Here is a 25901-nt window from a genome sequence, read left to right as displayed (position 1 = left end):
AACCATGTTTCTTCCGGCCCCAAAAATCATATTTTTTCATATACTTAGTGTTCAAGTATACCTCCCCCCACCTTTTCAGCTATGATATGCTATACTCACATTAGTAGGCAGCCTCAATTTTATGCCTCACAAGTGCATGTTTTGCTTACCTTATAACTGGGTGCAGGGGATCGAGGAGGCGATATGGGCTGTGTTGTGAAGATGTGCACAAGTTTAAGACATGCCCACACAGAGCTGAACCCGTGTCATGAATAACTAAGAAAAATGAGTCTTCCGACAAAACGAATGAAGTATGAAACTGGTTTCAAGTGATAACTCGTAACATTTGCTATCCTGTCAAGTAACTGTGCTGCTGCAAGGAAATTTGGTGTTAGTGGAAAGCTTGTGAGAATGGAAGGGATCTACCCTGAAGAAGATGCCCATGAGCTAATGAGCCATGAGAACAGGGACCAGTCAATAGCCTGATCTTGAGAAGCATTTATTGGAATGGGTACTCAAATCAGAATGGTTTCATGTTCACCAGAAATGTGTATATATGCACTTAAGTGGGCCAAATCAAACCTTGAGCGCAACAAAGGTTTCAGAGCAATTCCGTTCTCATCCATCCAACCATTGCCATGGATGCACTCAAAAACTCCTGCAGGAAACTTGATGTTAAGCATATTTAAAAATTACCATAGTCCTTTATTTTGTTTCATCAGCCATGCAGGCTAGTACCATTGTGAATCTGGTCTTCTCATGCCCTGTGGTTTTCAATAGAACTGTTCTCTAATCTTCCTACTTCACAGTTCAGTTGCTGGGCATATCAAAATTCATGGGTGTTTCATCTATGTTGCCATATTTTTGTCTCTGTCACTGGAAACTGCTAATTTTGGCAGTCTCTGAGTGACCTTGGACTTCTGCTGCAACGCTACTGTCATGAAGCTATTAATGTATATAATAATCACAGAATCACACAGTGCAGAAGAGACCCTCCGGCCCATCGAGTCTGCACTGACATGTGAGAAACACCTGACCTACCTACCTAATCCCATTTACCAGCACTTGGCCCATAGCCTTGAATGTTATGATGTTCCAAGTGATCATCCAGGTACATTTTAAAGGATGTGAGGCAACCCGCCTCCACCACCCTCCCAGGCAGTGCATTCCAGACTGTCACCACCCTCAGGGTAAAAAAAGTTTTTCCTCACATCCCCCCCTCTAAACCTTCTGCCCCTCACCTTGAATTATGTCCCCTTGTGACTGACCCATCAACTAAGGGGAACAGCTGCTCCCTATCCACCCTGCCCATGCCCCTCATAATCTTGTACACCTCGCTCAGGTCGCCCCTCAGTCTTCTCTGCTCCAACAAAAACAACCCAAGTCTATCCAACCTCTCTTCATAACTTAAATGTTTTATCCCAGGCAACATCCTGGTGAATCTCCTCTGCACCCCCTCCAGTGTAATCACATCCTTCCTATAATGTGGCGGCCAGATTATTCCAGCTATGGCATCACCAAGGTTCTACACAACTCCAACATGATCTCAACAGAATTACCTGGAAAAACTCAGCAAGTCTGGCAGCATCGGTGGAGAAGAAATCAGTCAACGTTTCGAGCCCTCATGGCCCTTCAGCAGAACTGAAGCATAGTTTCAACAAGGGAGAAATATAAATTGGTTTAAGGTGGGTGGGGGGGAAGAGACACATTGAGGGTGTGGTGTGAGCAGATAATCAAAAGATGTCAGAGACAAAAGGGTCAAAGAGGTGTTGAAGGTGGTGGTCTTTGTCTGAGAAAAGTGCTAATTAAGAATGGAATACAGGATATTCAAAGTACAGCTCTAGTGGGGGTGGGGTGGAAAGACTAAAGGTTTTAGTTTTAGATTTAAAAATAATGGAAATAGGTGGGGAAAGAAGAATCTATATAAATTATTGAAAAAAAAGGCGGGTGGGGGGGGGAAAGAAACGGGGTGGGGATGGGGGGAGGGGGAGTTTAAGATCTAAAGTTGTTGAATTCAATATTCAGCCCAGAAGGCTGTAAAGTGCCTAGTCGGAAGATGAGGTGCTGTTCCTCCAGTTTGCGTTGGGCTTCACTGGAACAATGCAGCAAGCCAAGGACAGACATGTGGGCAAGAGAACAGGGTGGAGTGTTAAAATGGCAAGCGACAGGGAGGTTTGGGTCTTTCTTGCGGACAGACCGCAGGTGTTCCGCAAAACGGTCGCCCAGTTTGCGTTTGGTCTCTCCAATGTAGAGGAGACCGCATTGGGAGCAACGAATGCAGTAGACTAAGTTAGGGGAAATGCAAGTGAAATGCTGCTTCACTTGAAAGGAGTGTTTGGGCCCTTGGACGGTGAGGAGAGAGGAAGTGAAGGGGCAGGTGTTGCATCTTCTGCGTGGGCATGGGGAGGTGCCATAAGTGGGGGTTGAGGAGTAGGGGGTGATGGAGGAGTGGACCAGGGTGTCCCGGAGGGAACGATCCCTACGGAATGCCGTCAAGGGGGGTGAAGGGAAGATGTGTTTGGTGGTGGCATCATGCTGGAGTTGGCGGAAATGGCCATTTCCGCCAACTCCAGCATGATGCCACCACCAAACACATCTTCCCTTCACCCCCCTTGACGGCATTCCGTAGGGATCGTTCCCTCCGGGACACCCTGGTCCACTCTTCCATCACCCCCTACTCCTCAACCCCCACCTATGGCACCTCCCCATGCCCACGCAGAAGATGCAACACCTGCCCCTTCACTTCCTCTCTCCTCACCGTCCAAGGGCCCAAACACTCCTTTCAAGTGAAGCAGCATTTCACTTGCATTTCCCCTAACTTAGTCTACTGCATTCGTTGCTCCCAATGCGGTCTCCTCTACATTGGAGAGACCAAACGCAAACTGGGCGACCGTTTTGCGGAACACCTGCGGTCTGTCCGCAAGAAAGACCCAAACCTCCCTGTCGCTTGCCATTTTAACACTCCACCCTGTTCTCTTGCCCACATGTCTGTCCTTGGCTTGCTGCATTGTTCCAGTGAAGCCCAACGCAAACTGGAGGAACAGCACCTCATCTTCCGACTAGGCACTTTACAGCCTTCTGGGCTGAATATTGAATTCAACAACTTTAGATCTTAAACTCCCCATCCCCACCCCGTTTCTTTTCCCCCCCCCACCCGCCTTTTTTTTCAATAATTTATATAGATTCTTCTTTCCCCACCTATTTCCATTATTTTTAAATCTAAAACTAAAACCTTTAGTCTTTCCACCCCACCCCCACTAGAGCTGTACTTTGAATATCCTGTATTCCATTCTTAATTAGCACTTTTCTCAGACAAAGACCACCACCTTCAACACCTCTTTGACCCTTTTGTCTCTGACATCTTTTGATTATCTGCTCACACCACACCCTCAATGTGTCTCTTCCCCCCCACCCACCTTAAACCAATTTATATTTCTCCCTTGTTGAAACTATGCTTCAGTTCTGCTGAAGGGCCATGAGGGCTCGAAACGTTGACTGATTTCTTCTCCACCGATGCTGCCAGACTTGCTGAGTTTTTCCAGGTAATTCTGTTTTTATTTTGTTTTGGATTTCCAGCATCCGCAGTAGCTTTTAGCTTTTTGTTTTTATCCAACATGATCTCCCTACTTTTGTAATCTATGCCTCGATTGATAAAGACAAGTGACCCATATGCCTTTTTCACCACCCCACTAACATACCCCTCTGCCTTCAGAGACCTATGGACACACACACCAAGGTCCCGTTGTTCCTCAGAACTTTCTAGTGTCATGCTGTTCATTGAATACTTCCTTGTCCAATTACTCCTTCCAAAGTGTATCACCTCACACTTTTCAGGGTTAAATTCCATCAGCCACTTATCTGCCCATTTGACCATCCCGTCTATATCTTCCTGGAGCCCAAGACACTCAACCTCACTGTTAACCACCCGGCCAATCTTTGTGTCATCCGCAAACTTGCTAATCCTACCCCCCACATAGTTATCTATGTCGTTTATATAAATGACGCATAATAGGGGACCCAGCACAGATCCTTGTGGTACGCCACTGGACACTGGCTTCCAGCCACTAAAGCATCCTTCTGTCATCATCCTCTGTCTCCTACAACTAAGCCAATTTTGAATGCACCTTATCAAATTACCCTGTATCCCATGTGCATTTGCCTTCTTTAAAAGTCTCCCATGTGGGACCTTGTCAAAGGATTTGCTGAAATCCATATAAACTACATCAACTGCGCTACCCTCATCTACGCACCTGGTCACCTCCTCAAAAAATTCAATCAAATTTGTTAGGCATGACCTCCCTCTGACAAAGCCATGTTGACTATCCCTGATCAAACCTTGCCTCTTCAAGTGGAGATAGATTCCCTCCTTCAGAATTTTCTCCAATAGTTTCCCTACCACTGACCACTTATTGGAAAATATTTTTCTTTTAAAATAGAGGTTTAGTCTGTGGATGTGTCTTAATTGGATTAAAGACTGCTAGTCTGGGTGCTTTCATGTGTACTAATTTTGAGATGTAAGAGAGGTAGAGTGCATTTGCATTTTTTGAATTGGGCATTCAAGAAGTGGGGTGAGTCCTGGCACGTAGCAAGCAGAGACTAAGCAATATATTTATATTACTAATAAAATTGGTACTATGAAAGGGGTTTTATCGTTAGAAGAGGATGGTGATACAATGAGAATTTACATTCAGTGAGCTTTGCTGGGTATAAGGATAACAGTTTTTTGTGCGTGGGGCAGAGGCAATGTAAGACCAAAGCAGCTGTAAGCCTCCAACTGACTCCACAAGAACCAAAGTGAAAGGAGCCTCATTTTGAATTCATAATGCTTTGCCTGGTGTCTGCTTTAAAATCTATGGGTTGCTGTTGCTTTAATGGAGATTAGTTTAGGAATTTGTTAAAAGTTGTGATAGTAGTAATTTGTAGCTTTAAGTATTTAACTTCTGTAAATTAATAAAATGTTTCATTTAGTTTAATATAAAACCTCTTGCAAACTGGTGGTCTGATTCCTGAATTTAGAGTTGCATCTCAAACATACCACTTAAAAATATAGGTTATGACAGTTGTTTAAAGTTTCCCTCTGGGAATTTTAAATAACTCAGCTTTACCGAAAGGCTGTCTCATAACAGCTAGATACTTTTGTTCCACAAAGCTAATTGCATGCTACAATGATATTAATTAGGAGGTAGTGTGAAGTTGTGGTGCTGTTTGCCTTGGAAGCAAATGGATGCAGGCAAATCCTGCCTTGCAATCTCAGCATCTGTTTACGGGGACGATCAAATATTGCCCCGTCATGATAATAGTTGATTGTGGTAGTGGATTCCAGTATTAGATACTATATGATACTCTACTAGGAATGGTGTCACCTGACCTGGGGATTGAAGGTCAGATTGCACATGTTGGAACCTGTCATGGTAGAATTCAGTTACTGTAGATATGCGTTTGAAATAGGAAAATGTGTTATCAATAAAGTTAGCTCAGCTACAATGTCGACAGCCTGTGTGCATTATTGAAACAAAAAACAAGACATGGTGTCAGAAGTAAACTAAACACAACAATGGAGCTTCTGAAACCACCGACAGAGCTCAGTTTGGGGAGAAACCTCGCCCAAAACTGGAGGAGGTTCCGGCAGCGATTCGAGCTGTACCTCACAGCGACGGGCAGTGATAAGAGACCCTCAGGTACAGTCATCCATCTTACTTCACGTAGCAGGGGAAGCAGCCCTAGAAGTCTATAACACATTCATGTTTGAAAGTGATGAGAAACGAAATGACTTGAAAGAAATAATGGAAAAATTCAAAGCCTACTGCAACCCTAAGAAAAACATCACATATGAAAGATACCAATTTTTTATGTGAATGTAAGGCAGTGACAACATTAGTCAGTATGTAACTGAGCTGAGAAAACAAGCTAAATCGTGACAAATGGAGAGCTTGAATAATCACTCATCCAATACAGAATTGCAAATGACACTCAGAACGGCTTTTGAGGGAAGTTGATCTCATGCTGGAGAAAGCAATAAATACCTGCAGAGCGGCAGAGACAACAAAATGCCAGATTAAAGAGATGACAGAAGATGATAAGTCGCACACAGTCAAGCAGTTCAATGCAGTTAAACAAACAGCTCTGGGAAAGAACAAATAGATAGCCTGAATGTAAAAAGAACTAAACTGCTATTAAATCATTTAAACGCAGCCAATGTGGAACAGGGCATTTACCATGTAGTTGTCCAGACTACAGAAAGCAGTGTGATAAACTAAATCACTTCACTAAGATGTGTAAATCAAAGAAAGTGCACATGATTGCAGACGATGACTCAGACACTGAAACTGAGCTTTTCATTGGTGCAGTAACAACAAATTCCAAAGCAGATGAATGGAAGGTTGATTTAAAAATCGCCAACATGATGGTGAATTTCAAGCTTGACACAAGCGCACAAGCAAATGTCATTCCCATAAGCTGTATCATAAGATATGCAAACAAAAACAGCTAACTAAAACAAAAGTGAAGTTGTCTCCTTATACAAGTGAAAAAAATTGCAGTAGAAGGCAAGTGCACACTTAGTGAATTACAAAAAACAGTCTCAAGCACTTGCATTCATAATGCAAAACCCATTCTTGAAATCAAAGCTTATGAAAATTGAAGCTAGTCAAGAGAATAATGACTGTCACCACTCGTGACATCCTGAGCAAGTATAAAGATGTGTTCCAGGGGATTGGTTGTCTAAAAGGAGAACACACCATCAAGATTGATGAAACTGTGACACCCAAAATACACCCGCCCAGGAAAATACCAGTAATGCCGAGAGACCAACTGAAAGCAGAGTCGGACAGAATGGAGAAACTTCACATCAAGAAAATTGAACAACCAACAAAGTGGGTTAATCCCATTGTAATTGTGGAAAAATCAGATGGGAATCTGCGAGTCTGTCTGGATCCCAGAGACCTAAAGCAGGCGGTACAAAGCGAGCATTACTCACTGCCCACAGCAGAAGAGACCATGTGTAAGCTAGCCGATGCTAAATACTATTCAGTCTTGGATGCGAGTTCAGGCTTCTGGCAGGTGAAGCTGAATGGATTCGGCTCCTAATATACCAAATGGGCAATACAGGTTTTTACGCTTACCTTTTAGTATTAATTCACCTCTGGATGTGCTCCACAGAACAGTGAAGCAGCTGTTTGAAGGGTTAGAGGGCGTGGAAACCTATATCGACGATGTGTTGGTCTGGGGTGCCTCACGAGAAGAACACGACCACAGACTGAGGCAGGTGCTGGCCAGAGCTAGAGAAAGGAACCTCAAGTTGAAGAAGTAAAAGTGCAAAATAGGTCTTCATGAAATCAAGTACTTGGGACATGTGCTAACAAGTGAGAGACTGAAGCCGGACCCGAGTAAAATCGAAGCAGTCATGAACATGCCACCTCCCGAATGTAAGAAAGACTTGGAGAGGTTTTTTGGAATGGTGACCTATCTTGGGAAATTCATTCTGAACATGTCAGACCTGACAGCACCTCTCAGAGAACTTCCACAAAATGATGTGGAATGGCACTGGGAACAAAGTCACCAGGAAGCTTTAATCAGTCTGAGGAGAACACTGATCTAGGTGCCAGTGTTAAAGTGTTATGATGTGAGTCAGTCAGTCAAGACCTCAGTGGATGCTTCAGAGACTGGCCTGGGAGCTGTCCTCTTGCAAAATGAGGCAGCAGTGGCATACATTTCAAAGGCAATGACTGAAACATAGCAGCAGTATGCCCAAATAGAGAAATAAATGGTTGCAATTGTGTTTGGCCTAGAATGCTTCCACCAGTTTGTCTATGGCAAAGATGTCGAGGTAGGGCCTGATCATAAGCCTTTGGAAACTATACTTAAAAAGCCCCTGAACTGTGCACCACCAAGAATTCAAAGATTCCTAATGCGTCTGCAGAAGTACCAGGTCAGAGTTAAATACAAACCGGGTAAGGAAATGCACATTGCAGACACTCTGTCACGTGCATACTTACCCATCACTGAGGAAAAGGATAAAAAAACGGAAGCACAGGTCCACATGCTGACAAAAAACTTACCTGTGGTTGTAACCAAACTGGATGAGATCAGGGAAGCAACCAAGAACGATGCCACCCTGAGAAAACTGCAGCAGATTGTACAAACTGGCTGGACCACACACCGGAGCGGAGTCCCTTCTGCTGTACGAGATTTTTGGAACTTTCGTGAGGAACTTTATGTAGCAGAAGGAATATTTTTCAAGGGAGAAAAGATTAAAATTCCTGCAACACTGAGGAAAGAAATGCTGCAGCGCGTACATGAACGTCACCTCGGCTTAGAAACATGCAGGAGAAGAGCTCGAGATGTAATGTATCGGTCTGTAACGGGAGTACAAATTGGGGAAATGGTGAATGTGTGTGCAATGTGCCAAAAGTACAGTAAGTCACAACAAAAAGAACCACTCCAACCACACAGTGTTCCAGAGAGGCCCTGCCACAAAATTGGAGTGGACTTGTTCATATTTGACAACAGTGAGTACCTACTAGCAGTAGATTATTACTCAAAGTGTTTTGCGTCTGTGCTACTGTGAAATGATAGTAAGAACATCACTGTAATAAATAATTTAAAATCAAGTTTTGCTTGCCACGGCACACCTGAAGTGCTCATCTCAGATAACGGTCCACAATTCTCAGGCACTGAGTTTCACAAATTTGCACAGGGCTGGGAGTTTTGCCACACTACGTCAAGTCCCAAATATCCACAATCCAATGGAATGGTGGAACACACCGTGCAGACCTTAAAACACCTGTTGAGGAAGGCAAAGGTGGACGGAGAGACCCCTACCTGGCTCTGATGGATTTCAGGAATACTCCATTAGAAGGCATTGGATCATCTCCAGCATAGCTCCTGATAGGGAGAAGACTGAGAACTAAGCTTCCAACTGCGCCCCAACTGTTATTTCCACAGCCAGTGAGCAACAACATGCAGGATCTGCTCAAACTGAGACAGCAGAAGCAGAAACAATACTTTGATCGAGGTGTCCAACCTCTACCTGACCTGAACATGGAAGAGACAGTGAGGATTCAGCATGAAGGGATCTGGGATCCTGCTGTTGTCAGAGGGAGAACCAAGGTCTTACATAGCACAGACTCCAAATGGACAGCAGTACAGGAGAAACCAGAAAATCTTACGGAAAACAAATGAAATGCAACCCTGCACTGAAACAGAAAGTGTCGCTGAAGATCAAAAGCCAGAATGCACCAGTGAAGAAATAGATAACCAGACAAAGCCTGAGGGTCTTGAAACTTATCCAAGGGGTGAAAGTGACACAGAGCTGGAAAAGACCCCTTGTCCTTCAAAATCACCTTTGTCACCATTCAGAGCACCCAGTGGAAGAATTGTGAAAAAAACAGAGGTACAGAGATGAGTAAAAGACAAAACAGGCTGATCAAAACAGTGAGAAAGAATAGATAAGAGACTTTGTGTACTTGAGTTGTATAAAAGTTAGTTTTTAAAAAAGGGAAATGTCATGATAATAGTTGATTGTGGTAGTGGGCTCCAGTATTAGATACTATATGGTACTCTGTACTAGGAATGGTGTTACCTGACCTGCGGATTGAAAGTCAAATAGCGCATTTTGGAACCTGTCATGATAGAATTCAGTTACTGCAGATATGTGTTCAAATTAGGAAAATGTGTTATCAATAAAGTTAGCTTAACTACAGTGTCGACTGCCGGTGTGCAACATTGAAACAAAAAACAAAGGCAGCCCCAAAGAATTTGCATTTTTCCAGCCTTAAGGACATCCCAAAGTATGTTACAACTAAAGCATGGTCGCTATTTTGTATTCAAATGCAACAGTCAGGATCACACCAACAGCAATGAGATAAAAGACCAGGAAAATCCTGGTCTGTGTCTCCTGCCAACACAACATGGCTGCTAATACATGCCTGCACATGTGTACTCGTCCACGCATGCACAGAAGCCAATTATGTCATTTGCAGGAGAGACAGTGCCAGCTGGATTTTATTCAGATCCTGAAGCCACCCTGAGCCCTGTGGCGGGCAGGCAGTCATGGCGCAGAGTCTAGGGATAGGGATGGAGAGGAGACTTCTGATCCACCTGGTGATGACGCAATTCTGTGGCTTGTTTCCAGTGACAGACCAGGATTAAGGGGGAGAGGCTTTGAAGTGGGAGATTCGGAAACTTCTGGAGGCTGCAGTTGCAAACTTTATAAAGAGACTTTGTTTCCCTTTAGTAAAAGGTGTTAACTTGACGCTGCCAGCACAGTAACATTTGCAATTCCAGATTTTGATATCCACGCATACATCCTGCTGCAAATTGCCCCCTATAAAGATTGCTGCCACACTTAACAACAGTGCATGCACGGCATGGGGAGCAAACGTAGCCAAGAAATAAATGTTGACCAGGGCTGCTCTTTAAATCATACTAACTGATAATTGACATCTACCTGAACCAGCTCTTGGTTTAAGCTCTCATCCGGAAGACGCCGCTGCAGTGCATCAGTGCCTCTGTTCTGAAGTGTCAACCTAGATCATGGTCTCAACTTATAGAGTGGGGATCGAAGGCAGAATTATATGATTCCGTTTAAAACAGGAACACATTTGGATGAGAATCCGATGTGTCAGAACAATTTCTATTTTATATGGACTGCAGTTTGAAAGAGGTGCAGTTTAACACAGTGCCACACACACACAAATAACCTGAACCTTCTGTTCAGTAGTGGGCTCATGTGGTTTTAATTATGTGGCCATTGACTAGAAATTAGTTTGTTGCTAATTGCTGTACTAATGTATCTGTTTACACATTCATGGCTGTAAAAGCTTTGCTGCCTTGGGCTAGAATAATCCCAGTCGTGTCTTTAAGGGATAGTAATTTATTCCAACTCTTACTATATTTCTTTTGTATATACAAATATATATAAGATTTCACCAGCACCAACTGCCATAACATTGTCCCGACAGGCCGATCATGTCAGCCTGTTCCTGCCTGACGGAACTCATCTCTTGCTATCTTGACTCCATTCTCTCTTCCCTTGTCCAGTCCCTTCCCACCTACATCCGTGATTCCTCTGACACCCTACATCATATCAACAATTTCCAGTTCCCTGGCCCCAATCACCTCCTCTTCACCATGGATGTCCAATCCCTCTACACCTCCATCCCACACCGGAATGGTCTGAGGGCTCTCCGCTTCTTCCTAGAACAGAGGCCCGAACAATCCCCATCCACCACTCTCCTCCATCTGGCTGAACTTGTTCTCTCACTGAACAATTTCTCCTCTCACTTCCTCCAAATAAAAGGTGAGGCTATGGGTACCCACATGGGCCCCAGCTATGCCTGTCTCTGTATGGGGTAAGTGGAACATTCCTTGTTCCAGTCCTACTCCAGCCCCCTCCCACAAGACTTTCTCTGGTACATCGACGATTGCTTTGGTGCTGCTTCATGCTCTCGCCTGGACCTGGAAAAATTTATTAATTTTGCTTCCAATTTCCACCCCTCCATCATTTTCACATGGTCCATCTCTGACACTTCCCTTCTCTTTCTTGACCTCTCTGTCTCAATTTCTGGTGATAGACTGTCCACCAATATCCATTACAAGCCTACCGACTCCCACAGCTACCTCGACTACAGCTCCTCACACCCCGCTTCCTGTAAGGAGTCAATCCCATTCTCTCAGTTTCTTTGCCTCCGTCGCATCTGTTCTGATGATGCCACTTTCAAAAACAGTTCCTCTGACATGTCTTCCTTCTTCCTTAACCGAGGTTTTCCACCCAAGGTGGTTGACAGGGCCCTCAACAGTGTCTGGCCCATCTCCCTCGCATCCGCCCTCACACCTTCCTCTCCCAGAACCATGATAGGGTCCCCCTTGTCCTCATTTATCACCCCACCAGCCTCCGCATTCAAAGGATCATCTTCCGCCAACTCCAGCATGATGCCACCACCAAACACATCTTGCCTTCACCCCCCTGGCGGCATTCCGCAGGGATTGTTCCCTCCGGGACACTCTGGTCCACTACTCCATCATCCCCTACACTTCAACCCCCTCCCACGGCACCTTCCCATGCAACCGCAGAAGGTGCAACACCTGCCCCTTTACTTCCCCTGTCCTCACCGTCCAAGGGCCCAAACACTCCTTTCAGGTGAAGCAGCATTTCACATGCACTTCCCTCAATTTAGTCTACTGCATTCGCTGCTCCCAATGCGGTTTCCTCTACATTAGAGAGACCAAACGCAGACTGGGTGACCGCTTTGCGGAACACCTTTAGTCTGTCCACAAGCATTACCCAGACCTACCTGTTGCTTGCCATTGTCGCTCCACCCTGCTCTCATGCCCACCTGTCCATCCTTGGCCTGCTGCATTGTTCCAGTGAAGCTCAACGCAAACTGGAGGAACAGCACCTCATCTTCCGACTAGGCGCTTTACAGCCTTCCGGACTGAATATTGAGTTCAACAATTTTAAATCATGAACTCTCTCCTCCATCCCCACCCCCTTTCCGATCCCCCTTTTTTCCAATAATTTATATAGATTTTTCTTTTCCCACCTATTTCATTACTTTTAAATGTATTTCCATCCATCGTTTTATTTCTGCCTTTTAGCCTATTTCGATTCCTTCCCCCCACCTCACCCCCACTAGGGCTATCTGTACCTTTATTATCACATTCCTTTGATAATATCACCAGCTTCAACACCTCTTTGATCTTTTGTCTATGACATCTTTTGGCAATCTCCACCTATCACTGGCCCTCTATCCAGCTCTACCTGTCCCAACCCCCCTTAAACCAGCTTATATTTCACCTCTTTTCTAATTTTCCTTAGTTCTGTTGAAGAGTCATATGGACTCAAAACGTTAACTGTGTTCCTCTCCGCAGATGCTGCCAGACCTGCTGAGTTTTTCCAGGTATTTTTGTTTTTGTTTTGGATTTCCAGCATCCGCAGTTTTTTGCTTTTGCCATAACATTGCCATGGCTTTGTTACTATGGACTGTTACAACTGCTCAGCAATTGGACCTTTTAATGAATTTTAGTTATTATTATAAATCCATTTACACTTTTTTGAATATGATTGGGCATTAAGTTTTGTGAGGACTTTTTATATAATTACAGCTTTAGTTCAATTTCCCCAAATATGTGTGACTTTAGCATAAAGTGCACTGTTGCTATTATGTTCTGGTGAGGCAACAGATTGCAGGGCTTAATTTACTTCATGGTAAGACTCAACACTAGGGGAGGATTTTTCACTCGAAAGGTGGGCTCGGCAGGGGCGGCTGGGAAGCCGACCGCTGCCCACGATCAGGGCTGGACTGCAATAACACGCTGGCGGGCCAATTAATGCTCGCCCAGCATGAAATGCGCACGGCGGCACTCAGCGCTGCCTGTGTGGGGGTGGGTAGGAGGGTGAGTGCGCATGTTCGTGGGTGCGCACTGGATATGCTCTCTGAGGCACAGAGCTGCCTCAGAGTTGAAGAGTTTTGAACATTAAAAATAAAGTTATTTAAAATGTGACTCTGTTACATGAGCAGGGACATGTTATTAATGAAATGCTAACATTTATATTTTATTTGCTGTTGGAAACCTCATCCCACCCATGGATGGAGGTTTCCATAAACATTCAAACGTTGCTTGGCTTTTCGTCTGCCTGCCAACCGTAAGGTTGGACGGGCAGCGAGAATGGCGTTACTAGGCCTTTTAATTGTCAGCTGGTGTGCTGCCGATTCCCACACGCGCCTGCCAGCCGAAATATCGTGTGAGTGCATGATGACGTTTGGATGCTCGCCTGATGTCAATGTGCATCATCTTAATCTCGGTCAGGTTGGGCACGCGCCTGCCCGGCAAGTGTTATATTCTGGCCAAGGATTTTTTTTTGGCAGTGTCATCTGCCTGCTCCATTGTTAATATCCTGGCAGAAGTAGATTCTTGACTGGTCAGACATTTCTTTCTGAAAGACAATCCCTGCCCCCTAGGGGACAGTGTGGACCATGGAGTCTGCACTTCAATTTTGTGAATGGTAGATCTGGTGTAAATATGTGAGAAGTTTCTGCCTTGAATGCAACTAATGTGAATCAGATGTTGTACTTGGTACAGGCTATCGATTCCATTCCAGTGTGCTTTACTGTAATCAGCTGGATGCATATAGTATTGAAAACAACACTTATCAAATGCACATTTATCATATTATAAATTGCTTTCGCCACTTTTCCATTTTGAAACTTTTTGATGGAAAATTGATGGAAGCAAGCCAGTGATAATGTTTTGCATAAAGATCTCTGTCCATTCTCAGGCCAGTTAATAAAGTGGACAGTGATATTTATGTTCGCTCTTTTCTTCTACCCCTGCCCATATCTCATGATAGTAGCTACCATTCCTCAGAATCAAATTAGCGCAATACCTTAAATAAGTTTTACCTTCATTAGAAGATATTCTTTTGAAAAAATGTACTGAATGTGCGATCTTGGTTCACTCAATGGCCTTCCTTCCATCATAAGGTCAGAGGTGGGGATGTTTGCTGATGATTACATGATGTTCACCATTTGCGATGACTCAGATACTGAAGCAGTTCATGTCCAAATACAGCGAGACCTAGACAATATCCAGGTGTGGGCTGACAAGTAGCAAGGAACATTCACGCCACACAAGTGCCAGGCAATGACCATCTCCAACAAGAGAGAAACTGAGCTGGGCTAGCCATATAAATACTGTGGCCACAAGAGCAGGTCAGAGGCTAGGAATCCTGTGGCAAATAACTCACCTCCTGACTCCTGAAAGCCTGTCCACCATCTACAAGGCACAAGTCAGGAGTATGATGGAATACTCTCCACTTGGCTGAATGAGTGCAGCTCCAACAACACTCAAGAAGCTTGATATTTTCCCCAGCTTTTACTTGTAATGAAAAATTTAAATTCTAGTGGTTGGTAGTTCCATCTGGAAGCTAAATGTTTTGGTCTGCAGCATGTTAGTGATTTGGGGGAGGAGAACTTTCAGCCCTGAGATAAAAACAAAAAGCTAAAAGCTACTGCGGATGCTGGAAATCCAAAACAAAAACAGAATTACCTGGAAAAACTCAGCAGGTCTGGCAGCATCGGTGGAGAAGAAATCAGTTAACGTTTCGAGTCTTCATGACCCTTCGGCAGAACTGAGTATAGTTAGGAGAAGGGTGAAATATAAGCTGGTCTAAGGTGGGGGGGCGGGGGGAGAGAGAGAAGTTGAGGGTGGGATGATTGTGGAGATAAGCAAGCAGTGATAGGAGCAGTTAATCAAAAGATGTCACAGACAAAAGGATCAAAGAGGTGTTGAAGGTGGTGATATTATCTAAGAAAAGTGCTAATTAAGAATGGAAGGCAGGATACTCAAGGTACAGCTCTAGTGGGGGTGGGGTGGAAAGACTAACAAAGTTTTAGTTTTAGATTTAAAAATAATGGAAATAGGTGGGAAAAGAAGAATCTATATAAATTATTGAAAAAAAAGGGAGGGGGGAGAAACGGGGTGAGGATGGGGGGAGGGGGAGTTTAAGATCTAAAGTTGTTGAATTCAATATTCAGCCCGGAAGGCTGTAAAGTGCCTAGTCAGAAGATGAGGTGCTGTTCCTCCAGTTTGCGTTGGGCTTCACTGGAACAATGCAGCAAGCCAAGGACAGACATGTGGGCAAGAGAACAGGGTGGAGTGTTAAAATGGCAAGCGACAGGGAGGTTTGGGTCTTTCTTGCGGACAGACCGCAGGTGTTCTGCAAAGCGGTTGCCCAGTTTGCGTTTGGCCTCTCCAATGTAGAGGAGACCGCATTGGGAGCAACGAATCCCGCGCATCCGCCCTCACGCCTTCTCCTCCTTCCCAGAAACATGATAGGGAACCCCTTGTCCTCACTTATCACCCCACCAGCCTCCGCATTCAAAGGATCATCCTCCGCCATTTCCGCCAACTCCAGCATGATGCCACCACCAAACACACCTTCCCTTCACCCCCCCTGGCGGCATTTCATAGGGATCGTTCCCTCCGGGACACCCTGGTCCACTCCTCCATCACCCCCTACTCCTCAACCCCCACCTATGGCACCTCCCCATGCCCACGACAGAAGATGCAACACCTGCCCCTTCACTTCCTCTCTCCTCATCGTCCAAGGGCCCAAACACTCCTTTCAAGTGAAGCAGCATTTCACTTGCATTTCCCCTAACTTAGTCTACTGCATTCGTTGCTCCCAATGCGGTCTCCTCTACATTGGAGAGACCAAACGCAAACTGAGCGACCGCTTTGCAGAACACCTGCGGTCTGTCCGCAAGAAAGACCCAAACCTCCCTGTCGCTTGCCATTTTAACACTCCACCCTGTTCTCTTGCCCACATGTCTGTCCTTAGCTTGCTGCATTGTTCCAGTGAAGCCCAACGCAAACTGGAGGAACAGCACCTCATTTTCCGACTAGGCACTTTACAGCCTTCCGGGCTGAATATTGAATTCAACAACTTTAGATCTTAAACTCCCCCTCCCCCCCATCCCCACCCCGTTTCTCCCCCCTCCCTTTTTTTTCAATAATTTATATAGATTCTTCTTTTCCCACCTATTTCCATTATTTTTAAATCTAAAACTAAAACTTTGTTAGTCTTTCCACCCCACCCCCACTAGAGCTATACCTTGAGTATCCTGCCTTCCATTCTTAATTAGCACTTTTCTTAGATAATATCGCCACCTTCAACACCACTTTGATCCTTTTGTCTCTGACATCTTTTGATTATCTGCTCCTATCACTGCTTGCTTATCTCCACAATCATCCCACCCTCAACTTCTCTCTCCCCCCGCCCCCCCTACCTTAGACCAGCTTATATTTCACCTTTCTCCTAACTATACTCAGTTCTGCCGAAGGGTCATGAAGACTCGAAACGTTAACTGATTTCTTCTCCACCGATGCTGCCAGACCTGCTGAATTTTTCCAGGTAATTCTGTTTTCATTTTGAACTTTCAGCCCTGGTTTAACTTGCACTACATAGAATTTACAGACTTTTCTCCCCAATCAGCAGAAGCAATGTCCTAGCCATTGTGGAGGATCTCTTCTGTTCACTGAATAAATTGTAATTTTTAAAGAACAGGTTTATAGTTTGATGACACATTATGCAACTTTTAATATAAAAGTGCTAAATTAGTTGCATTTATTTTAATTACAATTTAATAAATACAAATAATATCTGATGGCCTAATTATCTTTATATTTCAAGTACACATTTTTTGGAGTGTATTATCGTGGAAAATGTAATAAGATGTTTGTGCAAGTGTGCGTTGCTACACAATGTTCCCTGGTGCATATTCTTAAGACTCCAAAGACTGATTTCTGCTTGTGGCATTGCGCTAATCTAGTTATTGTTTGATCATTTACAGGAATGGGTTACGGCAACTGACATCAAAGTGACCTTGAATCGGTTGAACACCTTTGGAGATGAGGTTTTTAATGACCCGAAGGTTCTGAAGTCCTACTATTATGCTATTTCAGACTTTGCAGTTGGTGGAAGGTACTTTTATTATTCCTTCATTTTAACATTTTATTTTTAAAACCTATTAGTGAACTCTCAGGTTATTCTATTCTAAGGTTCCCCCTTAGACCAGATCAGTGTAATCCTAGATTGTTAAGTCTTGAAAACTCTTTTGTGAATTGTTTTCCATTAATATCAGTAGATCATGAGCACTGTTCCCTGTAAAGTGCATGCATGCATAGCCATGGTGCGCAGCAACATACCATACAGGCCGCTCACAAGCTTTCCCCTTCAGGATACCACACGTGCGTCATCGCAAGCATAATTTAATGGTACTGCACACAAGAATGGACAACCCATGTGCAACAGAAAGGACTTAGAGAGGACATTGATCACAAGTTAGTTGAAATACCAGAACAATTTAGGTGCTAATTGATGCTTATTTAATAATTACTTTGGGTTTTAAAGAGAGTGCATGTTTATAAGTGGATTAATTTCGCATTCAATAGTGTTTGACAGTTGCTGGTTGCATATGACATCTTTCTCCCTATAGTTAGCAGGTTGAGAAATTAATTGGGATATAGGGACAGAAGAAGGTAATTTAACTCCTCAAACCCATTCCACCTTTCAGTGAGATCATGGTTAATTTGTATCTCAAATCTATTTTACTCATCTTTGTACCATATTCTTTGATAGCCTTACCTAACAAAAATCTATCAATCCCCAGTCTTGAAAAATTAAACCCACTTCATTGACTGACTTCAGGGAACAGAGTTCCGTATTTCCATCATCCTTTATGTGCTCCCTGATTTCACTCCTGAATGATTTAGTTATAATTTTAAGATTGCCCCTGCTTGTTCTGAGTTCCCCACCAGAGGACAATAGTTTCTGTGTTTACCCAATCAAATTCATCATTTCAACATCTGAATTAGATCAACCTTCTAAACTCAAGGAATGCAAGCCATGTTTATGCAACCTGTCCTCATAACTTAATCCTTTAGGCCATAGTATCATCCTGTAAACCTGTGCTGAACCTTTCTGAGGCAAGTGTATATTTCTTGAGATGCAGTGTCCAAAATTAAGTATAGTACTCTGAGCATATACTTAAGTATAGTAGCTCTGAGCAAAACTTTCTACACCTGAAGAATAATGCCCAACCTTTTCAAGATGAAGTTCAACAATTCCATTAGCCTTGTTAATTTTTTTTCCACCTGTACACCAACTTTTGTGTACTTGAAGACACAGATTCCTTTGCTCCTCCACAGTTTCTTATCTCTTGCCATTAAGAAAATATTCTGATTTGTCTATCTTGGACCCAAAGTGGATGATGATCTTACACTTCCCCAGGTTGAACTCCCATCTGCCACAGTTTTACAACTTACTTAATCTGTCCATGTTTTCTTGTATGTTCCTGCTCCTATTTACATAGGGGCAAATAATGAGAATAGGAGAACAATTGTTTAATAATAAGCACAATTGAGTTCGATTCAACTCTGAAAGCAAAAAGGTAATGAATTAATAGGAACATGTAAAATAAACTTTAGTCCAAATTAACAGAAATGGACAGAAAATTAGGGAAACAGGGCAATGAATAAGTAGCAGGGAATCTGTGAATATTATAAGGGTAGAGTACAAAATAGATAAATATTTCTGTAAGGAAGTGTGTTACAGAAGAGATTTGTGGTTTGAGAAATTAAAACTAAACTTAATTTTACAAGTGAGGCATAAAAGAAAATTAGTGCAAATAGTATTATAAAGAAAATTGAGAAATATAGAAAGGGTAAACGAGGTGAAAAGAAAGATATAGAAGGGCTTAAAAGGAACCTAAGAAAGGGCTAAAGAGAACATATCAAACAAAAAAAGAAGCAAAAGAACAGTAAAAAAAGAGGATATGCCCACATGGGATGAAGGGGAAATTAGCCTTGGAGGATGAAAATGTGCCAGGCCTGTTAAGCATTTTAGAATTGATGGTAGAAGTAAATGTGTAGCTGCACTGGAGAAGGATGCGGAAGATTTGTTGAAAATAACAATTGAAAAGAAATTAGCATACCTCAATGTGGCTAAGTCACCATTCTCTCTCTCTCTCTATCGCTCTCTTAAATACTGTTTGGCTATGGCAATTTTGCTGGGGGATGCATTACATCTCTGTTCATGAAGGAAGTGAATGATAAACCAGGTAATTACAAACTAAATAGTCCAATGTTAGTCATGGCCAAAATCTTAAAATCTATAGTTTGAGATCAGATCAGTGAGAATTTTAAAATTGATGGGTTAGTTGAGGACATGTAGCAAAGTTTTGTTAAAAAGCAAATTTATTTCACAAATTTGAAGATATTTATATGGAAGTAACCAATTGGATAGTCTAATGTCAATGATTGAGAAATCTTTAGAGACAGTAATCCACCGCACAATTAATTGGCATTTGGTAAATTATGGGCAAATACATGAAAATTATCATAGCTTTGTTTAAGGGCAATTTGTGTTTTACTAAGATAAAAGCAAAATACAGCGGATGCTGGAAATCTGAAATAAAAACAGAAAATACTGGAAAAGCTCAGCAGGCCTGACAGCATCTGTGGAGAGAACTCTGAAGAAGTCATATGGACTCAAAACGTTAACTCTGTTTCTCTCTGTACAGATGCTGTCGGACATGCTGAGCTTTTCCAGCATTTTCTGTTTTTATTGTGTTTTACTAACTTGATTGAGTAATTTGATGAAGTAACAGAAGGGGTTGACGAGGATAGCGCAGGTGATCTTAATGGACTTTCAGAAGGTATTTGATGAAGTATTAATTGTAGACTTGTTAGTAAAATTAAAGTCCATGGGATTAAAAGGACAGTGGTAGCATGGATACAAAACTGACTAAAGGGCAGAAATCAAAGACTAATGATGAACAGTTGCCTTTTAGACTGAAGGGTGTTACTTAGTGGTTCCCCATTGTTCTTTTTGTTACATCAATGACCTGAAAATGGATATACAGGGCATAATTTCAGATCAGATAATAAACTCTGAAATGTAGTAAATGAAATGAAGAAGATAGTAACAGATATCAGGAGGATATAGACAGACTAACAGACATGCAAAAGGCATCATATATAGTGCTTTTTGTAAATACCGATGTCTCAAAGTGCTCTACAGCCAATAAGCTACTCCTTGACGTGTAGTCACTGTTGTAATGTGGGAAATGAGGAAGCCAATATGCACACAGTAAACTGCCAGAAACAGCAATGTGGTAGTGACCAGTTAATTTGTTTTTTGTGATGTTGATCGAGGGGTAAATATTGGCCAGCGCACCAGGGTAATTCCCCTTCTCTTTGAAATAGTGAGCCAAAGAAACTAAGGTTGTAATCCTTAGAACAGAGAAGGTAAAGAGGGGATTTGGAAGAAGTGCTCAAACCATGAACAGTTTTGGTAGAGTAGTTGGGGTTTTTGGTAACCAGAAGGCACAGCTTTAGGGTGATTGGCAGAAAAATCGGAGGAAACTTTACTCTGAGAGAAGTAGTGAACTGGAATGCCCTGCCTAAAAGCATGGTGGCAGCAGATTCAATGGTAAAATTCAAAAAGAATGAATATTTGAAGGGCTATGGGGAAAGAACAATGGGGTGGGATTAATTAGATTGTTTTACCTAAGAGCCTACCCTGGTGTGGTGAGCCAAATAACCACCACCTGTGTTGTATTGTTCTGATTTTATGAAGGGAATGCAGTAGATGTGTTTATGGTTTTAGAAGGTGGTAGGTAAGGTGTATTGTGGGAAGCTTGTTACAAAAATTTCAAGTGTATGGTGTAAGAGGACACGTAGAATACAACATGGATTAAAAAAAGGAAACAGATGGAAACAAAGAGTTAACTTTAACAGATGTTGCTAGGATTGGAGAAATGCTGGAAATGTGCTCCAGGACTGGTGCTGAGGTCAGTTTTATTTTCGGTATATATGAAGGTATAATATCGATGTTTGTTAACAATACAAAACTTGCCCAACTTGGCATTTTTCATCTGTGATGCTAGATGTTGGCTGCCGATAGCCAGATAAAACATTGATGTTTCCTATGTGTCCATGCAGTGCACTTTCCCAACCTGGTCACGTACCAGTTGGAGGAACGCTGGTTAATTTTTATATTTAGCTTAGTTGTGCTGTAACTATTATTGCATTCACTGCTGCTACTCCATTAACTATAAACATAGCTGGAAATCAAGGGAGACTGATTATTTTTAATGGGAGGTATGTTGTTTTGAGATCTCAAGTAGATAGTGTATAGAGGAATTGGAATGGAAACCTCCCCAGGAGAAATGTCTGGTTTGCTTAAAAAGTACAGAAGACATTTTGTCTTTCAAAGCAACATCACAGGAAAATGCCCACACTCCCCACCCTTTATCTTACATTATTTTAGATATATTAAGTATTATGGACGGTGCAGTATTGCTGTTTATGTGCTTGAACTGATTTTCCTTGAAAGTGAAGTCCTATGTCATTTGGTGAATGGAAGCAGTGCCCCTCGCCAAAAGTTAATAATTCGCGTGACCATATAATGCAGGAGTGATTTGGGAATAATTCTGGCTGCTCCATACTATCGGTATATGTTTGTCAAGATGCAGTTGAAGATAATGGTGATGTCATGGGACTAGTAATCCAGAGACTCAGGCTAACGCTCCAGGGACATGGGTTCAGTTCCCACCATGGCAGCTGGTGGAATTTGAATTCAATTAATAAATATGGAATATATAGCTAGTCTCAATAATGGTAACCATGAAACTTTCATCAATTGTCATAAAAGCTCATCTGGTTCACTAATGTCCTTTAGGGAAGGAAATTTGTCATCCTTACCTAGTCTGGCCTTCATGTGACTCCAGGTCCACAATATGGTTGACTCTTAACATCCCGCTGAAATTGTTTAGCAAGCCATTCAGATCAAGGGCAATCTGGGATGGGCAATAAATGCTGGCCATCCCAGCAAAGTACAAATCCCATGAAAGAATATTAAAAAGTTTACTAAGGATCTAGAATTTTGTCGTTTCATTAGATTTGTTAATATATTTATAATAGCTTAAAGTAATTGTTAGGAGTTAGTATCACAATTCAGAAAATCCAGTTCAGAGTAGCTAGGTTACAGAATTGTAGCAAGTAATTGTTGGAATAAAGAGATCTCAATGTAAAAATTTACATTCATCTCTTACTGACAGGGCTTAATGTAAAAATTGTGATTTCAAATAATCCCACAAGCACCACAAGATGAAGTGGTCTCTTTCTGTACTATATCATTCTATGATTTCTTGTAACTAGAAGTCTATTTCCATTGGTTTGTTAAAATACAAGGTTTGTATTGTTGATTTAAATTCAGAAATGGAAGGGCACTGGTTAAGGGTATACTTGTATTGTGTTTTATTTTTGGTGCAGCTGCAGACATGAATCTAGGATGGTATGTTGCTTCCTTGTGCTAGGGTCAAGAATATCACTGAGCAGCTGCAGAGCATTCTGAGGGGGGTAGGGGTGTGGTGGAAGGTAAACAGCCAGAGGTTGTGGTCCATATCGGTGCCATTGACGTAAGCAGAAAGAGGGATGTAGTCCATTAAATAGACTTTAGGAAGCTAGGAAAGAAATTTGCAAGCAGGACCTCAAAGGTAGTAATCTCCACACTAGCCTTCTGCTCGTGTATGTAGAAGTAGTGGAAGGGAGTCAGAAGAGCAAGTATGTAGGCAAATTTCTGTGTGCAAAAACAGTGGGGCAGTAATAGTTGGAGACTTCAACTACCCTAATATCAATTGGGATATGAACAGTGTGAAGGGCACAGAGGGTACAAATTTCTTGAACTGCATTCAAGAACTTTTTCGGCCAGCACGTAACGAGCCCAATGAGAGGGGGCGTAGTTCTAGATTTAGTCTTAGGAAATGAAGTTGGGCAAGTGGATGAAGTAGCAGTGGGAGACCATTTTGAAGAAAGTGACCATAATACAGATAGATTTAGCATCATTATGGAATAGGGCAAAGATAGAACAGGAGTAAAAGTTCTAAATTGGGGGAAGACAAATTTTACATAATAGAGGTGAACTGGTGAGAGTGGACTGGATACAGCTACTAGAAGGGAAAACAGTGTCAAATCAGTGGGACGTATTGAAAAGTGAGATTCTACGGGCACAGTGTAAACATGTACCCACAATGAAAAAGGGTGGTACTGCTAAATCTAGAGCCCCTTGGCTATCCAGAAACATACAGGCTAAGATAGAGCAGAAAAAGAGGACTTATGACAATCACAAAAAGTTTAATGCTGTAGAAAGCCTAGAGGAGTATAGAAAGTACAGGGGTGAAGTAAAAAAGGAAATTAGGAAAGCAGAGAGAGGATACGAAAAAATATTGGCAAGTAAAATCCAAGAAAACCCAAAGATGTTTTTCCAGTACATTAAGAGCAAGAGGATAACTAAGGAAAGGGTAGGACCTACTGGGGATGTACTTGGTAACTTGTGCGTTGATGCTGAAGATGTGGGCAGGGTTCTCAATGAGTACTTTGTCTTTGTCTTCACTAAAGGGAGGGATGATGCAGATATTCTAGTTAAAGTGGAAGAGTGCGAAATATTAGATACAGTAAGCAAAATGAGAGAGGAAGTACTGGAGGGACTGGCATAAGATGGATAAATCACCAGGATCGGCTGGATTGTATCCCAGGTTGTCAAAAGAAGCCAGGGAGGAAATAGCGGATGCTCTGAGGATCATCTTCCAATCATCACTAGATACAGGTGAGGTACTAGAGGATTGGAGGTCTGCGAATGTTGTACCAATATTTTAAAAGGGTGCAAGGGATAGGCCAGAGAGTTTATAGGCTAGTCAGTCTGATTTCAGTGCTGGGAAAATTATTGGAATTAATTCTGAGACACAGGATAAACTGTCACTTAGAAAGGCACATATTGATCAGGGGTAGTCAGCATGGCTTTGTTAGGGGAAGATCATATCTTACTAACTTAATAGAATTTTTTGAGGAAGTAACAAGGAGGATTGATGAGGGTGGTGTAGTGGATGTTGTCTACATGGATTTTAGTAAGGCATTTGACAAGGTTCCACATGGCAGACTGGTCTGGAAAGTGAGATCCCATGGGATACAGGGGAAAATGGCGTGTTGGATCCAAAATTGGCTCTGACTGCAAAGGAAGGGTAATGGTTGATGGATGTTTTTGCGAGTGGAAAGCGGTTTCCACAGGGCTCGGTGTTGTGGCCCTTGCTGTTTGTTATATATTGTCGAGATGTACTATTGAGAGGCTTCTTTAGTTGAGCAGCCAACTTTATTTACAGAGCTGGGTTAGCTGCAGGCAAGGCTAGAATACGCACTCTAGACTAGGAAAACTACACCCCTTGTAAGTTTCCCCGTACTCAGTGCTTCTTGGCTGTACTGACCACGTGACCCTTACTCTGTAAGGCTAGCTTTAAAGCAATAATCACCACATATATATTACTGATTTGGACTTAAATGTGGGAGGCATGATTGGGAAATTTGAAGATGACACAAAAATTGGCCACGAAGTTGATAGTGAGGAGCCTAGCTGTTGTCTCCAAAATTATATCAATGGTTTGGTTGAGTGGGTGGAAAAGTGGTAAATGGAATTCAATCCTGAAAAGCACGAGGTAATGCATTTGGAGAGGGCAAACAAATCAAGGGAATACTCAATAAATGGGAGGGTATTGAGAGGGGTTGAGGAAGTGAGAGACCTTCCTCAGATGTCCACAGATCCCTGAAGGTGGCAGGACAGGTGGATAAGGTGGTAATGAAAGCACATTCAATGCTTTCCTTTATTGGACGAGTTATTGAATATAAAAGCAGGGATGTAATATTGGAACTGTATAAAATGTTGGTTGGCCACAGCTGGAACTTTGTGTATAGTTCTGGTTGTCACATTACAGGGAGGACATAATTGCTCTAGAGAGAGTACAGAGGAGATTTACAAGAATATTTTCCAGGGCTTGAAAATTGCAGCTATGAAGAAAATTTGGATAGGCTAGGGTTGTTTTTGTTAGAATAGAGACAGAGGGGTGATCTAATTTAGATGTACAAAATTGAGGGGCATTGATTGGGTAGACAGGAAAGATCTGTTTCCCCCTAGGTAAGGGGTCAATTACCAGGGGGCATAGATTTAAGGTGATTGATGGATACAAGGCGTTCAGTAAGGATAGGGAAGGAAAGGAAGGAGGAGGGGTGGCTGTAATGATGATGGAGAATATTACCATGCTGGAAAGAGGATGTCCTGGAGGGGCCAAGAATAAAATCTAGTTGGTTGGGGCATTTTTACACTACTGGGTGTATTCTATCAGCCACCAACTAGTGGGAAAGATATAGAGGGGCAAATCCAGGGAAATTATAGAGAGATGCAAAAGCTTTAAAGCTGTTATAATATGGGACTTTACACGATTACTATCCTAGTCTGTATTAGGATAATTAAAGGGCAGAGAGGGAGAAGAGTTTCTGAAGTGTGTTCAGGAGAATTTTCTTGATTGGTA

The 25901-nt window shown here is 42.5% G+C and overlaps 1 protein-coding gene across 1 annotated transcript in view; it reads left to right on the top strand.

Moving 5' to 3' along the window:
- lamc1 (laminin, gamma 1) overlaps positions 1-25901 on the top strand; it is a 300881-nt gene that overhangs the window by 177170 nt on the left and 97810 nt on the right. Inside the window, exon 3 of the mRNA XM_078561385.1 lies at positions 17334-17464. Coding sequence (XP_078417511.1) covers positions 17334-17464 — 131 coding nt within the window. The remainder of the gene's footprint in view (positions 1-17333; positions 17465-25901) is intronic.

This window comes from Cetorhinus maximus, chromosome 17 (assembly GCF_964194155.1).
Source record: "Cetorhinus maximus chromosome 17, sCetMax3.hap1.1, whole genome shotgun sequence".
Lineage (NCBI taxonomy): Eukaryota > Metazoa > Chordata > Chondrichthyes > Lamniformes > Cetorhinidae > Cetorhinus > Cetorhinus maximus.
Note: the sequence above shows the minus strand (reverse complement) of the source record. Positions and strands in the feature narration are given on the sequence as shown.